The sequence below is a fragment of the Fonticula alba genome (genome assembly GCF_000388065.1).
Source record: "Fonticula alba strain ATCC 38817 unplaced genomic scaffold supercont2.11, whole genome shotgun sequence".
NCBI lineage: Eukaryota > Rotosphaerida > Fonticulaceae > Fonticula > Fonticula alba.
In genome coordinates this window covers 500,167-515,220 of record NW_009242981.1, presented here as the reverse complement: position 1 = coordinate 515,220, position 15,054 = coordinate 500,167, and the positions used below count along the sequence as shown (strand labels likewise).

Sequence of the window (15,054 nt, the reverse complement as noted above, 5' to 3'; positions counted from 1 at the left end):
CCCCCCAATGCAGCCCCCGCTCCGCCACACGCCGCTCCTCGACCCACCATGTCCTACTCGGCCGGGTCCTACAATGACGACGACGATGTCTTCCTGACGTCGGACGCGTCCCCGCCTGCCTCCTCCTCGGACGGCGAGGACTTCACCCCGAGTGGGAGCTCCTCCTCCGAGGGCGATGACAGCGGGTCCGATTATGAGGCCGGCCCGGCGGCCCGGCGGCGGAAGCCCGCCACGCCGGCCAGTCGACCGGCCGCCGCGCGCGCGGCGCCCTCCTCGGCCACGCGCTTCGGCGGCTTTTCCTCCTCCTCTGCCTCGCCCTCGCCCTCCGGGTCGCCGGCCTCCACGGCCAGTGTCACCTCGCCCCTGCATCTGAACAATTTGAGTGCCTTCGCCTACCGGCCTCCCGGGGCCTCGGGCGCCGGGTTCGGCGGGCCGCGCAGCGTCGCCCCGGCCATGTCGGTGGCCGCGCCGGTGGCCGCTCCAGCCGCCTCGGCCACCGGCGGCGGCCGCATCCGCGCCCGCGGCCGCTTGCAGCTGGACGGCGATTTCGATGAGGACGACCAGGAGATCATCGCCTCCGGTCGAGGGGGCAGTGGCCGGCGCTCGGCCGCCGCCGCCGTTGCCGCCGACCCGGACGACTTCCCCTGGGAGGACTTCGCCGACAACCGCCGGCGGAGCTCTCGCCGGGCCGCCACCGCCACCCGGGCCATCCCCTCCGGGCGGAGCATCTATGCCGATGACGGCGGCGCCGCCTTCGACGATGATGACAACTTCATCGTCGACGATGATGACCCGGTGCAATTTGCCTCGGACGACGATGACGACGCCTTCCTCGATGATGGCGAGGACTCCGGCGAGGAGTACACCCTCAAGGGCCCGCGGCGCCGGGCCGCCGCCTCCAGCAGGCGAAAGTCCTCCTCGGCCGGGGCCGGGCGCAAACGCTCGGCCTCCGGGGGCACCTCCTCGCGCGGGTCCCGCCGGTCGCTGGCCGGCTCCCGCGGCGGCGACCATGATGACCTGATCGAGCCGCAGCCCGAGTCCTATGGCCGGGTGTCGCGCGTGCGCACCTCGCGCCTGTCCTCCACCCTCGGGTCCGATGAAGATGACGAGGGTCCCACCTGGTCCAACCGCAAGCGCATTGCCGGTCTCTCCCGGCGGTCCAGCAGCCGCGCCGCCTCGGCCCCGGTGTACAGCTACGCCGAGGCCGACGACGACACCGACCTCATGGATGAGGACGAAATCCAGGAGCGCCAGGCCGCCGCCGAGCAGCAGGCCTACTACGAGCCGGAGGAGGAGCCCGAGCCGGAGGATGCCATCGATCGCGTGTGCGATGTGCGCAAGACCGAGCGCGGTGCGTGCCCCGGCCTTTGCTCCCGCCCTGTGCCCTGTCGAGAGGGCGTGGCCCCATGCTCCGGGGCCCCTCCCTCGGGCTGTCCTCCCTTTCTGCTTTTCTTTTTTTCTTTTTTTTCTTTTTCCCATGCGTGAAGCTGACTCCGGGAGAACAATGTCCCTCCCTCGCAGATGGCATCGAGGTCAACGAATATCTCATCAAGTGGCAGGGGTTCTCGCACTTGCACAACACCTGGGAACTGGCGCAGGACATGCTCGGCAGCCGCGAAGCCGCCATGAGCCTCGGCCTGTCGGTCCTGCCGCGCACCGCCCGCGAGCAGGGCACCCCGGTCAAGGGCTACAAGCGCATGGAGAACTACATCCGCCGGCGCCAGGTGCAGGAGCGCTCGCTGGCCGCCCTGTCGGCCGAGGAGCTCGAGCAGGCTCGCATTGACGAGGAGATGGAGCGCCATCTCCTGCGTGAGCACTGCCGCGTGGAGCGGGTTGTCAGCGTGCGCACCGATGACCTCGGCGAGCCGGAGTACTTCTGCAAGTGGCGCGGCCTCCCCTATGCCGAGTGCACCTGGGAGGCGGCGGCCCTGGTGGCCAAGGACTTCGCAGCCGAGATCGCGGACTTCGAGCAGCGCTACCGGTCGCTACGCGTGCCGAGCCGGTGCGCTTGTTCTCCCTGCCCCTCTCTTTGCCTTCCCTCCCCTTCGACTTCTCCCTTCCTTGGCCCTCCCCCTCCTTCCTCCTCCTTTTCTGACCCTGACCCGGCGCGGGGTTCCCCCATTTCCCCTGGTGCTCCCCCTCTTTGTCTCTTCCTCTGTGCATGTGTGTGTCTCTCTCTCTCTCGCGCTCCCTCCCATCCCTGGCCATTGGACATCCCCATCACACAGGTCCCAATCCATCCGCAACCAGCGCATGGAGTTCACCCCGATCACCGAGCAGCCAAGCTACATTGTTGGCGGTGAGCTCCGCGACTACCAGGTCATGGGTCTGAACTTCCTGGCCTCTGCCTGGTCACGCAACACCAATGTCATCCTGGCCGATGAGATGGGTCTCGGCAAAACCTGCCAGACCATCTGCATGCTGTCCTACCTCTTCCATTCGCGCAACATCTACGGGCCCTTCCTGCTGGTGGTCCCTCTGTCGACAATCGATGGTGCGTCCGTCCGGCGGCTGGATTGCCTGCATTTCCCCGCATTTCCCCGCACTTTTCTCGCATTTTCCCGCATTCCCCATGTACGCGTGTATGCCGACTACCATGGACTTACGCACGCACGCACGCACGCACGCACATCCCAGCTTGGCAGAATGAGCTCCGGCGCTGGGCTCCCGCCATGAACGCCATCCTCTACCTCGGCAACGCCAAGTCCCGCGAGGTCATCCGCCAGTATGAGTTCTACGAGGAGGGCAGCAATGACCCTTCTGCTCCGCGGTTCAATGTCCTGTTGACCACCTTCGACATGGTCCTGCGCGACTTTGCCTACCTGTCGTGCGTATAGCCTCGCCGCATGCATGCGCCCCCGCCCCCCCCCCCACACACACACACACACACACGCAGACGCCCCTGTTGCTTACTCCGCCCCATCCACCTGCACACATGCCAGCCCCATCCGCTGGGCATATCTCGGCGTGGATGAGGCCCATCGGCTGAAGAACAGCGAGTCGCAGCTGTACGAGCACCTGATCTCCCTGAATACGGCCAACCGCCTGCTCATCACCGGTACCCCGCTGCAGAATGCCATCCGCGAGCTGTGGGCCCTGCTGCAGTTCCTCCAGCCCACGAAGTTCACCTCCCTCGAGGAGTTCGAGGCCACTTACGGCCGCTTCGAAGAGGCGGACCAGCTGCGCGAGCTCCATGAGACCCTCCGCCCGCACATGCTCCGGCGCCTCAAGCGCCAGGTGCTCAAGTCCCTGCCATCCAAGGTGGAACGGTATGTGACGACTCGCATGCCCGTGACTCGCCTGCTCGCCGCCTCCCCTGACCATGATGACCCCCCCCCCCCTCCCCACCTTCACCTACGCCGCGCATGAAGTATCCTCCGGGTGGAGATGTCCCCCAAGCAGAAGCTCTTCTACGAGTGGATCCTGGCCCGGAACTACACGGCCCTGGCCCAGGGCAACAAGGCATCCCAAACCAGCCTGCAAAATATCCTCATCGAGCTGAAGAAGCTCTGTAACCACCCGAACCTCACCAACCCGGAGGCCGCGCACGCCGAGGGCCAGGAGATCCTGTCCTCCGGGGCGGCGGATGCTCGCGAGCAGTACCTGAAGAATATGATCACCTCCTGCGGCAAGATGGTTCTCCTGGACAAGCTGCTGGTCCGGCTGCGCGAGGGCGGCCATCGGGTCCTGATTTTCTCGCAAATGGTCCGCATGCTGGACATCATCGAGGAGTACCTGCGCCTGAAGGGCTTCGGCTTCCAGCGCCTTGATGGCGGGACGAGCTCCGAGCAGCGCAAGCAGGCCATGGACCACTTCAATGCCGAGGGCTCGGCGGACTTCTGCTTCCTGCTGTCCACTCGTGCCGGCGGGTGCGTCCGCGATTTGTTGCTCCCTCCCCTGTCGCCGACCTCCGGTCCTGCCTCCTTCGGCCATTTCCTCCCTCTGTCTCTTTTTGCGCTCCATGGCAACACTAACACGGCGGGCTCTCTCTCTCTCTCTCTCTCCCCCTCTCCCAGTCTCGGTATCAACTTGGCCACCGCCGACACGGTCATCTTGTATGACAGTGACTGGAACCCGCAGAACGATTTGCAAGCCATGGCCCGTGCCCATCGTCTGGGCCAGAAGAATGTGGTCAACATTTATCGCTTCGTGACCAAGGTGTGTCCGGGGGGGGGGGGAGACGGGAATTTCGCATGTTTGTTTTCTTTCCCCGCCGGGGATCGACTGGCATGACCACTGACCCTCTACTGCCTTCTTTTCTTTCCCTTCGCCCATTTGCGCGCATAGAACACCGTCGAGGAGGATATCATCGAGCGCGCCAAGCGCAAGATGGTCCTGGACCACCTGGTCATCCAGCGTCTTGATGCCTCCGGCAACACGATCCTCAGCAAGAGCGGCTCCGGGTCACAGCCCAACTTCACGTGCGTACATTGGTCCCGGCCCTTCGCCTTTCCCGTGGCCCCCCCCCCCCCCCCGGCTTCCATCAGGCGCCCCCATGTTTGGTGCCGCATCTGCCGGCGCACGCGCACTCACCTACTCGCACACATGCGTCCCCTTGCACGCACACACACACACACACGCACACGCACACACACACACACACACACACACACACACACACACACACACACGCATACATGCACACACAGCAAGAGCGACATCCAGCAGATCCTCAAGTTCGGCGCACAGGATCTCTTCAAGTCCCGGAAGAAGGACGGTGCCAACCCCGATGACATGCCCGATTCCTCGATGGAGGCCCATCCGCCGCAGGAGGTGTGTCTTGTGCCCCTCCCGCCCCCAAAAGCCCACCAGCCCGATGCACATGCACACATATACACGCACAAGCACGCGCACGCACGCACGCACTAACATACACATGTGCGGGCCAGGACATCGATCTCGATGATGTGCTTGCTCGTGCGGAGACGCGCGACGCAGAGGCCGCGGCCGAGGACGACTCCGGCGCCTCGGAGTTGCTGAACTCCTTCCAAGTGGCGGACTTCGAGTGGGACAGCATCATCCCGGAGGAGGACCGCCAGCGCGCGGCCCAGGAGGAGAAGGAGCGCCAGGTGCGCGAGTCGCTCGGGTACACCGGGGACAATGCCGGCAACGCGGTCATGGTGGACGGAGTGCTGGTGCTGCCGCCGCGGCGGCGGCGGCGCCGCCTGCCGGGCGGGGCCCTGCGCGATCCCCATGGCGTCGACGCCGGCGACTCCGACGAGGACTATGAGGATGACTATTCCAGCGGCGTGTCCGGGTCATCCTCCTCCCTGGGAGGTGGGTTCGGGCGCGGTGGCGCTGGCGCCCGCCGGACCGAGTCCATCATCACCGACCGCAACATCCGCAATGCCCACCGGGCTCTGCGCAAATTCGGCTGGTCCATGATGACCTCCTCCTTCTCGGCCGAGTCGACCTACGGCGGGGAAGACATGACCGGGGACACGGCCCGCGCGCATGACGCCCAGTTTTTGGCCCTGGTCACGGAGGAGGCCAATCTCGGCAAATTCGACAACACCCAAATTCGCGACCTCTTCGAGATGATTGTCTCGCGCTGTACCACGGCCCAGCTGGCCGGCGAGCGGGAGCGCGAGCTGGAGCGCGAGCGCCTCCTGGAGGCCGGGGCCCGGCCTCCCAAGCTGCCGGCCGCCGGGGCCGCCATCCAGGTCGACATTCACGGGGTCAGCCTCAATGCCACGGACACGGTGGCGCGGATCCGGGATTTGGCCACCCTCCGGCAGCTGGTCCGTCGCCATGCCAATGACACGGACTTCCGCCTGAAGGGTCTGATCACCACCTCCCGGCCAACTTGGGACCACCCTTGGACCGACAAGGATGACAGCATGCTCCTGGTGGGCGTCCTGCGCCATGGGTATGGCCACTGGGAGCCCATCCGTCTGGATCCGAGCTTGGGCCTGGCCAAGAAGATCGTCGGCCGGGACCAAACGGCCGAGGCCGAGGCCGCCGGTCGGGCAGCCCCGACCCCGGGCTTCCGCCATGTGATGAAGCGCACGGACTACCTCTTCCGGCAGATCCGCCGCCGGGAGGATGAAATGTCCAATGGCGGCGGCGGGGCCGATGTCGGGTCGCCATCGGAGTTGTCTTCGGGCACGGCCTCCCCGGCGCCGACGGCCACGCGCTCCGGGCGCCAGAGCTCCCGCGCCGCGGCGGCCGCCGCGGCCGCCGCCTCCCGCGCGGCCAAGGCCGATCCCCCGGGCCCCCAGCCGACCCTCAAGCTGAAGATCAGCGGTAAGACCCTGTCTTCGGCGGCGGCCGCCGCCGCCGCGGCCGCGGCGACCGCGACCGCGACAACTAGCACGACGATGACGCCGGCTGCCACGGCCGGCGGCGCGGGTGCTGGTGCCGCCATGGGCGACGATGGGCCCGCCGGCGGCGAGGAGGGCCACTTCGATGGCGGCAAGTCCTCCGGCGGCTCCCCCGGTAGTGGGGCCAGCTCCTCCGCCGACGCCATCGCCGAGGATGCCGAGTGGATCGCATGTGAGCAGGCTCTCGGCGATGTGCTCGGCCATGTGGCGCAGATCGCCAATGCCCGGGACATCGCCGACCAGGCCAAGGTCCTGGCCGTGGTGCGGACCGCCCTGCAGGCCATCGGCGAGCGGGTGGACGAGGTGGAGTCCCGGCGCAAGCTGGGCCTGCGCCCGGTCCGCGGTGGGCAGACCTTCCCCCGGCGCGAGCAAATGTGGGCCTTCGTGGCCCGGACCATCGACCAGTCGGACTACGATGCCGGCATGCTGTCGTCACTGTATGCCAAGCTGGCCAAGAAGCGCCCGGCCACGCCGCAGCGCTCGGCCGCTCGGCCAGTCGGCATCGGGGCCGGGGCCGATTCCCAGGCCTCGCAGCATCAGCAGCAGCACCCGGTGTCCATCGGCGGCGGGACCACCAACTCGCGCCAAACCCAAACCCGGCTGACGCTGACCCTGAAGACCGATGGGTCGGGCGCGTCGCCGACCACCGCCGGCGGGCGCAAGCGCGACCTGGCCGAGCTGGGCGCCGATGATGCGCGCTTCTCCCCCAGTCGCAAGTCCCACCGGTCGCAGGGGCCTGCCTCCTCCTCCTCCTCCTCCTCCTCCTCCTCCGGCCGGCGCTCGGGCGCCAGCGGCGGCGGCGGCGGCAGCTCCTCGCGCCCTGGTGCCCGCGGCTCTTCAGATGACCTGGACTATGACCACCACCATCGTGACCATCGTGATCGCGATCGCGATCGCGACCACCAGCACTACCGGCCAGGGTCGCGGTCCCCCTCGCCGGACGCGGCGCGCTACCACCGGGGCGACCGCGACCACCACCGTGACCACCACTACCGCGAGCACCGGGGCGATCGCGACCACCATCGCGACCATGCCGGCCGCCGGTCGCCCCCGCCCTCCTCCCTGTCCTCCTCTCGCCGGGGGTCGCGCTCGGACGATGACCTCTACTGAGAGGGAGCACGGCATGCGCGTGCCCTCCCGTGCGCCCGTGCGAACGCCGCCCACAAGAGAGCGGCCCTGCCAGGGCAAGAGAAGGTGGTGCACCTTTGTACTTGACTTCCCCCCCCCCCTTCCTCCCTTCCCTTCCCTCCTTTCCCTTCCCACACACACACACACATATCATCCGGGCAGTAGCAGCAGCAGCAGTTTGTGAGATCCCACCCCCTCCCGCCGCCCCTCCAATGGTATGAGGGGCTGGGGCTCAGGGACCCGCGCCCCCGGGGGGCGTATGGGGAGCCCAAGAGAGAGAGGGGGGAGGGGGGCATGTTGTGTGCGCATCCACGCGCAACATCGTGCTGGGGCCCCCTTTCGTGGCTCCCTCGATGTGTTTTCCCCGCCGGGAAACGGGGCCCGCCTCGAAGGGGGCAGGGCGGACAAATAATGCGACCCCCGCCCCCGCTAGACACCACCGCCGGGGTGAACACACACACACACACACACACACACGCCCGCGCCCGCCCATGCCCACATTGCGTGCAGCCGCGCACACGCGCTTTTTACACACCCACAAAATAGACTGCTCCCCGCGAGATTGCCAGAGAGAGAGAGAGGGGGGGGGGGGGAAGAGAAACGGGATAATGCTCATCCATTGAAAGGACCAAAGAAAGCCCCCGCCGGGAGAGCCCCGGGTCCGTGTCGCGAACGGGATGCTCCGTTGGCATCTGCGGCGCCCGTTCCGCAGTCCCGCCCGGGGGGGGGGGGAGAGGGAGAGAGAGCGGGAGCGCGAGAGCGAAAGAGAGAGAGAGAGAGAGAGAGAGAGAGAGAGAGAGACAGCGGGGGGGGGGGGGCGGAGGGGGAGGGACGGGGCGCGACGCCTGCCCAGCCTCTCGCGTGGTTCGAGAAGGTGCCCCGGTGGCTTGCCGTTCCAGAAGGAATGACAGCTGCTCGGCCCGTCCGTGTTGAGCTCAGCCCGCCTCTGCCCGCCCGGCCGCCCGCCCGCCCGCCTGGGGCCATTGCGTATCCCGAGGTTTGCCCCGGCCCCCTTCCCCCGCCGATCTCCTCCCTCCGTCGGAACAACGCCTCCCCTAGTCAGAGCTAGACACGGACCTGAAAAGGCCACCCCCCGGCCCTGGAGCCTGGCGGCTGCCGGGGTATATGCACATCAGCCTCCCCCTCCCCTCCCCCTTCCCTCGGCCCCCTCTCCTCCTCCCTCCATCCCCGCTCATCCCCACCCATCCCCTGCCCCTCTGCCCTCGCCCCGCCCCCGGAATCACCATGGTTCGTCACCTCCCCTTCCCCCCCTGGCGCCGCGCCATCACGCCCCCCGCTGACTGTCTTGCCCCTCCCCACCAGGACTTCGCACTGCACCCGTCGGCCTCGTCCACCTCCTCGGCCTCCTCGGTCAGCACCCCGCTGTGCGGCACCCAGGGTGTCCGCGACCCCCTGCGCGAGGGCCGCGGCCTCGGCCATGCCACCGGCGAGACGATGGCCCCCCGTAATGCCGTGGTCGCCTCCCACCCGATGGAGCCCGTCGCCACTCAGGTACGCGCTTTGATTCGCCTCGCACGCGCGCGCCACACGCGCACACACACACACATATATATATACACCTATGCCGCATGAGGAGACCCTACTGACTCCTCCTCCTGTCCCCCCATGGCGGTCCCTCCCCGTCCCACACAGGCCGCCGCCCTCGAGGATGCCCGCCGCATGGCCGTCCTTCGTGGCACCCAGGGCCTCAATGCCCCGATCATGTACCAGATGGAGCGCCAGTGGGCCACCTCGCTGGCCTCCAACCGGGCCGGTCTTGCTGGCGTCCACGGCCTCTCCTCCAACCTGGCCTTCGACGTGCTGACCGGTCGCGATACCGACCTCGACGTGCAGGATGTCTATGGCGGTGCGTCCCCTGCTCTCCTTCCCCTGCCCGATGGTGCCCATGTGCGCCCCGTCCACCGCCCCACTAACAGGCCCCCCCCCCCCTCCCCCTCCTCCCCGCGGGCCTTCCCCGTGCACACAGTCATCGATGTTCCCCGCGCCCCCATCTCCGTCCACGCCCAGATGGAGGAGCGCCTCCACATGCGCTTCTAAGCAGACATACACACCGGCCAGTCACCGCTCCTGTCCCTTACCCAAACAGCGAAGGGGACGCCCTTGTACAATATATCTATCTATCTATCGGTATATCTTCTTGGAGGAAAAGGCCATCAAGGCAGGAAGGGGCGGGGGGGGGAGAGAGAGGTGAAGAAGAGGGGCGACTGCGGCGTCCCTCCTGTTGGGATGCCCTGAGACATTTACACACACACACACACACACACTGCCCCCCTTCCCTCGGCCCAAGTCCAGCCAGGGGCAGCATATGGCTACCAGCCCTACTTCTGGCGGTTCCGCTTGCGCGGCGGCAAGTCCACCTGCGGCGGGGCAAGCGGGCCAATGACCTCCCGCCACAGGGCCGGCGGCTCCCACACCGGCGGCAGGTCCGGCTGGGCCACCCCGGCATCGGCATACTCCTCGGCCGGGGCTGGCACCGTGGCATTCCGCTCCCAGGCCACGCTGGCAGACCAGTCCTCTGGCAGGGCTGCCCCTGTGGCCTCGGCGTCCGGGACACACGCGCGCCGGGCCAGCAGCCGACGCAGCAGGTGCCCCACCACCGCCGAACTCAGGCTATTGCCCAGCAGCTCGAAGGCGTGGCGCGGCACGGCGGCGATCTCCGGCGGGAAGGTGAACTCCCGCCCGGTCGAGGCGCCACCCTCGTCGCCGGCAGGGCCGATCCCCGGAACAGCCGGCCACAGGCCATGTGCGTGCGGCGTGAAGCCGTCTTTCACATTCAACATCACGCCCGGGCAGAAGGGCAGGCGGGGGGGGGGGGGGGGGGGCGGGGGGGGGGGGCAAAAAAGAAAAACCCCGGGGGGGGGGGGGGGGGGGGGGGGGGGGGGGGGGGGGGGGGGGGGGGGGGGGGGGGGGGGAGGGGGGGGGGGGGGGGGGGGGGGGGGGGGGGGGGGGCAAGAGAAGGGGTCAGCAAAGGAACACACCCAGGCGCAGGGCCGGTGAGCGAGAACGAAGAGCAGGCAAACACCCGGAGGGGGCTCCCCGCCGGACGCACCGATTGGCAGGCCATGCATGCGGCAGATTTCGCGCGGGGTGAAGAAACGCGGACGCAGGGCCAGCACCTCCTGGCCGCTGGTCAGGTCAAGCGTGGACTGCGGCAAGAGCGAAGGTCAGTCACCAGGTGCATGTCGTGTGTGGGGCAGGCCGGCGGAGCGAGGCGGGGGGGGGGGGGGGGAGGAAAACGCCATGACGTACCCGATCCGGGCAGGGGCGCGTGGCCAGGAAGGCCCCGCTGCCGAAGATGTGCTGCGAACCGTAGGCCTGAGGAACACCGCAGGGGGGGGGGGGGCGAGAGGGCCCCAGCTCGAGGGTCAGCGACATGTGCACCCAGCGATGGACATAAGTCCGTGGTCAAGGGGGCGCGAGGGGTAAATGTACCTTGGTGAAACACGGCAGGTGGGTGTCCTCCGGGAAAACAAGATCTGCGCCAGGCACCAGCCGCCGCATCACGAGAGGGATAACGATGTCAGACAAACAGGCAAAAGAGGGGAGGGAGCCTAGGGGGCAGAGGCCAGTGCGTCCATTGCCCGGACGCCGGGGAAACGCACCAAACCGGAAGCCCACTGGCCGGGTGATGTACGCCTCCGGCACCAGGAAGGGCTCCTCCTCCTCCGGGGTCAAGGTGTCCAAAAAGGTGGAGATCGGCAGGGCAGTGGCCCCGGTGCCGTCGGCCGCGTGCGGGGGTCGCAGCGTGCGAAGCGGCGCAAGCGACCCCTCGCCAGCCAGGCGAGCCTGCAGCAAGTCCGACGGGGAGAGCCCGGTTAGCAGGCAAACGGGACACCATGTCCGGAAGGTAAAATGAGACGAGGGCAGGGGAGGAGGGGGCCGAGGAGGGACCGGGGAAGTTGGACACGCACCAGTAGGAAGTAGCGCACGCGCTCATACGGGTAGGTGCCGCCGCCATGGCCACTGCCACCGCCGAGCGCTCGCGGACTGGCCATCCACTCCTCGACCGCATACCCGCGGCTCAGGAGAACCGACACCAGACGCGCACGGCTGCGCGACCGCTCGAAGCCGGGCACATTCTCCAGCAGCAGGTACTTCGGCAGGGGCGGGTATGCCGGGGGCCGCGGGGCAGCCGGCACACCATCGGCTGGACCACCGGCCGTGGTGGATGCCGCCGCCGCCGCCGCCGCCGCCGCGTCCTCCAGCGTGCGGGGCAGCGCGGCCAGGATGCGCACCAGGCGCAGCAGCCCGGTGGACCGGAAATCCGCATCATCGCGCGCCCGGCCGCCGCGAGTGTACGGCTGGCAGGGCGGCGACAGGAGCCACACGTCCGCCCGGGGGAGCTGCTCCGGTCGCAGGGAATCGATCGAGCGTCGCATGGCCGGCAGGCCGAAGTTGTGTTCGTACGCGGCGTTGGCTCGGTCATTCAGGTCGAAGGCGGCCGCCACCCGGGGGCGCAGGCCCAGCACCCCTGGAGCCGCGCCCTTCAGCCCGGACGGATGGCCGGCGGGGTATGCCGCGGGCGAGAGGGCCGCGCACAGACCCATGTGCTGTGTCATTCGATGTCCCCCCCCCCCCCACACACACACACACATACATACATACACATACACATACACGTAAATAGATACGTGAACGCATGCACGGCCATCGCACAGGTCAGTGATCGAAACGGTCAAAATGGCCCACACAGCCCAGGAACCACGCACCAGACCACCGAGCCCGGAGAAGAACTCCAGGGCAGTCAGCACTCCGGGCTTCAGCGGGCCAAGGGCTCGGCTGCCGGCCGGGACGTCCGTGCCGCAGATCGAGCAACCGGTGGCCTCCGGCACGCCGGTGGCCTCCGCGCCGCTGGACATGGACGCCAGGCAAGCGCCACACACGTCCGGCCAGGCCGGATGGTAAAGCGGCTCCGCGCAGAGGACCGGCGCACCGGGCACCGATAGCGGCGGATCGGCAGGCATACTCGGGAGCAGATGGCGGGGAGGGCCAGACGAGGGAGCGGCAGAGGGGGGAAACAAAAAACGGCAGAAATGGGGAGTGGGCGCGGAGGGAGGGGGGGCAGAGTGTCTGATGGGCCAGTCAGGTTGGCTCCCGGGGACCCTCATGACACTGGCACTGATAAGCTCGGCCCCGGCGGGCCGCCCCTCTCCCCCGTTCGGCTCTCCCCCGTTCGGCTCCCCCCCCCCCCCTCCCCCCCGAGGGAAAGGAAGGCTGGAAGATCGCCGCCATGCCTTCCTACATGAGGGCTAGGGTACTTCTCGCCGGTCCCCTCCCGCGGCGGTTCTCGCCGGCCACCGGGACGCAGCGGCAATCTCTTCACCCAGCCGGCCCCCGCCCCTCTCCCCCCGGGCCTCACGCCCGCAGGCGGGCGACGAAGGGGGCGGCGACAAGGGCGCGCCGCACATGGCGTGTTTTACTTTGAGAACACATTCTGCATGTGTGGAAGCGCGGGAACGAGTATCGGGTGTGCGTTGGCAGTCCCGGGTGTAATTCACGTCCCTCTTTTGTTATTTCTTAATTCGCTCGAGGGGCCATTTTGGCGTCCCTCTCGATGCCTTTTTTGCCGAGACCCTCACGCCTCCCGGGGGCGCCTCCCGGGCCGGAGGCCAAAAATGCCTCCATAGCCCACATCTCCGCCGACGGCATCGGATGCACCGGCCATCCGATTGTCCCCCGCGATGTGAGCCGCCGGCGCGGGTCCTCCTCCAGGCGCCTGTCCCCTCTGGCGGCCCTGACGCAGGAGCAGCGGAAAGGGGCCGCCGCAGGAGCCGAGGCGCTGGTCGGCTCAACAGCAAGGCAAGCCACGCCTTGTCGCGTGGGAAAGTCCCGCCAGACACATGCCCCCTCCTCCTCGCACTAAAAACAGAGGCTCCACGCCTTTCTCCTCGCCTTGCGCCCCACCCCGAGGAGGGGGGAGCCGCGTCCATGCGTGCTCCACACACGGCCGCATGGCGGGTTGAGAGTCCCCCATCACACGCACGGCGGGGCCTTGCCGGTGAAGAGATGGACGTCGGCGCGCGCTGTGCGGCAGGGAAAACAGATGGTATGGTCTCCCGAAAAGGACGGGCGCGAGCGGACACAGGGCGCTCCCGGCCTCCAGCGCGCGCGCAAAAAACGACCGCCACCACACATGATGCCCGGGCGCACACAGCGCGGGAGAGAGAGAGAGAGAGAGAGAGAGAGAGCCAAGGAGACACCCTCGCCCGCGGCCCACACACACACAAACAAGGGAAAAGACAGGGAGAAAACAAAACAAGGGGGATCTTATGTGAAAACGGTTGATTTATTCGGCGGCGGCCACAGAGAGAGAGCCGCCCCCGCCCCGCCCGGCAACTGGAAGGGAAGTCGGGGAGGAGGGGGGCCCTAGCCAGGGACGCAGCCGAAAGAAAAAACTGAGGCACTTTCTGTCAACAACAAGGGGGGGGAGGATAATGTTGGCAGGGAAATATGTCGGGGGAGTGAGCATCGGCCAAGCCAGACCAAGGGACGCCAGCAGCCCCGGCCCCCCCCCGGCCCCCCTCCAAGGAGAGGGGGGAAGGGGGAAGAGGCGGGAAAGCTGGCGGATGGCCTGGCGCACAGCGGCAAGGGACGTGGGGCCTGGTCCGGCGCGCACCGGCCCACACCAGGCACACGGGGCGGGAGAGAGAGGGGCATAGGCCCTCCCCTCTTCGCCACGGGACCCGGCGGGGCGCTGATGGAAGCGCGCGCACGGGGGGGGGACACGCCCCTGCACAGCTGTGTGACAGCGGAGGCAAGGGGGGAGGGGGAAGACTCGTCCACTTCCCGGGTGGGACCCAAACAGTACGGGCCGCAGGCTGGAGGATGAGACAGCCCGACGACCAGCGGTCTATGTCCCTGTTAGGTGTCCGGGGAGTGGGGGCGAGCCGCCTCCGCTGTCGCGGCGCGATTCACTTACTTAGAGCGCTGGCGCATCTTTCTGCGCTTACGCTTGAGGCGGCGCTGGCGCTTCTTTCTCCACTTATCACGCATCCTCTGCGGATACGCGAGAGAGGAAGAGAAGGGGGGCTGAGTCAGTATGGGCGGCCTCGGGGGATGGAGCGAGCGAGAGGGGGAGCAGGGGTAGGGGCATCAACAGCAGCAGCAGCAGCAGCACCACATGCGCCCGCGTGCGCGCTCCAGAGCGTGAGGATCAAGCGGACTTCATCGTGTCGGCGCAGGGTGCCAGCAGCGCAGCAGGGGGGAACAGCTGCGCCGCCGGGGGGATGTGCGCGGCAGAGAGGAGGAACCAGATGGTCGCATCATGCGGGCGGAGGATGGGGCGCGGGTGTGCGTGCGTGTGCATGGGCAAGTGGGCGGGGGGGGAGAGAAGGGGAGGAGGGTTTGTACGAACGGATCAGAAACAAAAGGTAAGGGGGGACCAAAAGTTTCTCCGAGGTCTAAGCCCCAGGGGAGTGTGGACCTGGTGCCGCCTTTTATACTGGAGTGCTGGCTGCCTGCTCCCCGTCCTTGCCGCTCCCCGGGGGGAGGGCGGCGGCCCGGCGCCGGGCCCGGAAGTCCACAACCCCCGCACGCAGACACGGACATGGACACACACACACACCGACCCTACCCCCCCCCC

The 15,054-nt window shown here is 68.0% G+C and overlaps 3 protein-coding genes across 3 annotated transcripts; 2 read left to right on the top strand and 1 right to left on the bottom strand.

Annotated features, from left to right (window-relative positions):
* Positions 1-13: 13 nt before the first annotated feature.
* H696_05514 (hypothetical protein) lies at positions 14-7,433 on the top strand (the record flags this gene model as incomplete). Its single annotated transcript, XM_009499340.1, has 10 exons — positions 14-1,351; positions 1,522-2,002; positions 2,229-2,494; positions 2,638-2,827; positions 2,943-3,269; positions 3,372-3,869; positions 4,017-4,158; positions 4,288-4,421; positions 4,650-4,773; positions 4,890-7,433. Exons 1-10 carry the CDS (start codon positions 49-51, stop codon positions 7,431-7,433), a joined length of 6,009 nt encoding a protein of 2,002 aa, XP_009497615.1. The 5' UTR covers positions 14-48.
* Positions 7,434-8,587: 1,154 nt separating this feature from the next.
* H696_05513 (hypothetical protein) lies at positions 8,588-9,604 on the top strand. The gene is made up of 4 exons (XM_009499339.1): positions 8,588-8,699; positions 8,775-8,963; positions 9,105-9,318; positions 9,439-9,604. The coding sequence occupies exons 1-4, from the start codon at positions 8,697-8,699 to the stop codon at positions 9,507-9,509; spliced, it is 477 nt and encodes a 158-aa protein (XP_009497614.1). The 5' UTR covers positions 8,588-8,696; the 3' UTR covers positions 9,510-9,604.
* A 112-nt stretch (positions 9,605-9,716) lies between these two features.
* H696_05512 (hypothetical protein) lies at positions 9,717-12,544 on the bottom strand. The gene is made up of 7 exons (XM_009499338.1): positions 12,182-12,544; positions 11,384-12,022; positions 11,075-11,258; positions 10,905-10,948; positions 10,722-10,787; positions 10,522-10,618; positions 9,717-10,236 (listed from the first exon to the last, which is right to left on the bottom strand). The coding sequence occupies exons 1-7, from the start codon at positions 12,434-12,436 to the stop codon at positions 9,791-9,793; spliced, it is 1,731 nt and encodes a 576-aa protein (XP_009497613.1). The 5' UTR covers positions 12,437-12,544; the 3' UTR covers positions 9,717-9,790.
* Positions 12,545-15,054: the final 2,510 nt, after the last annotated feature.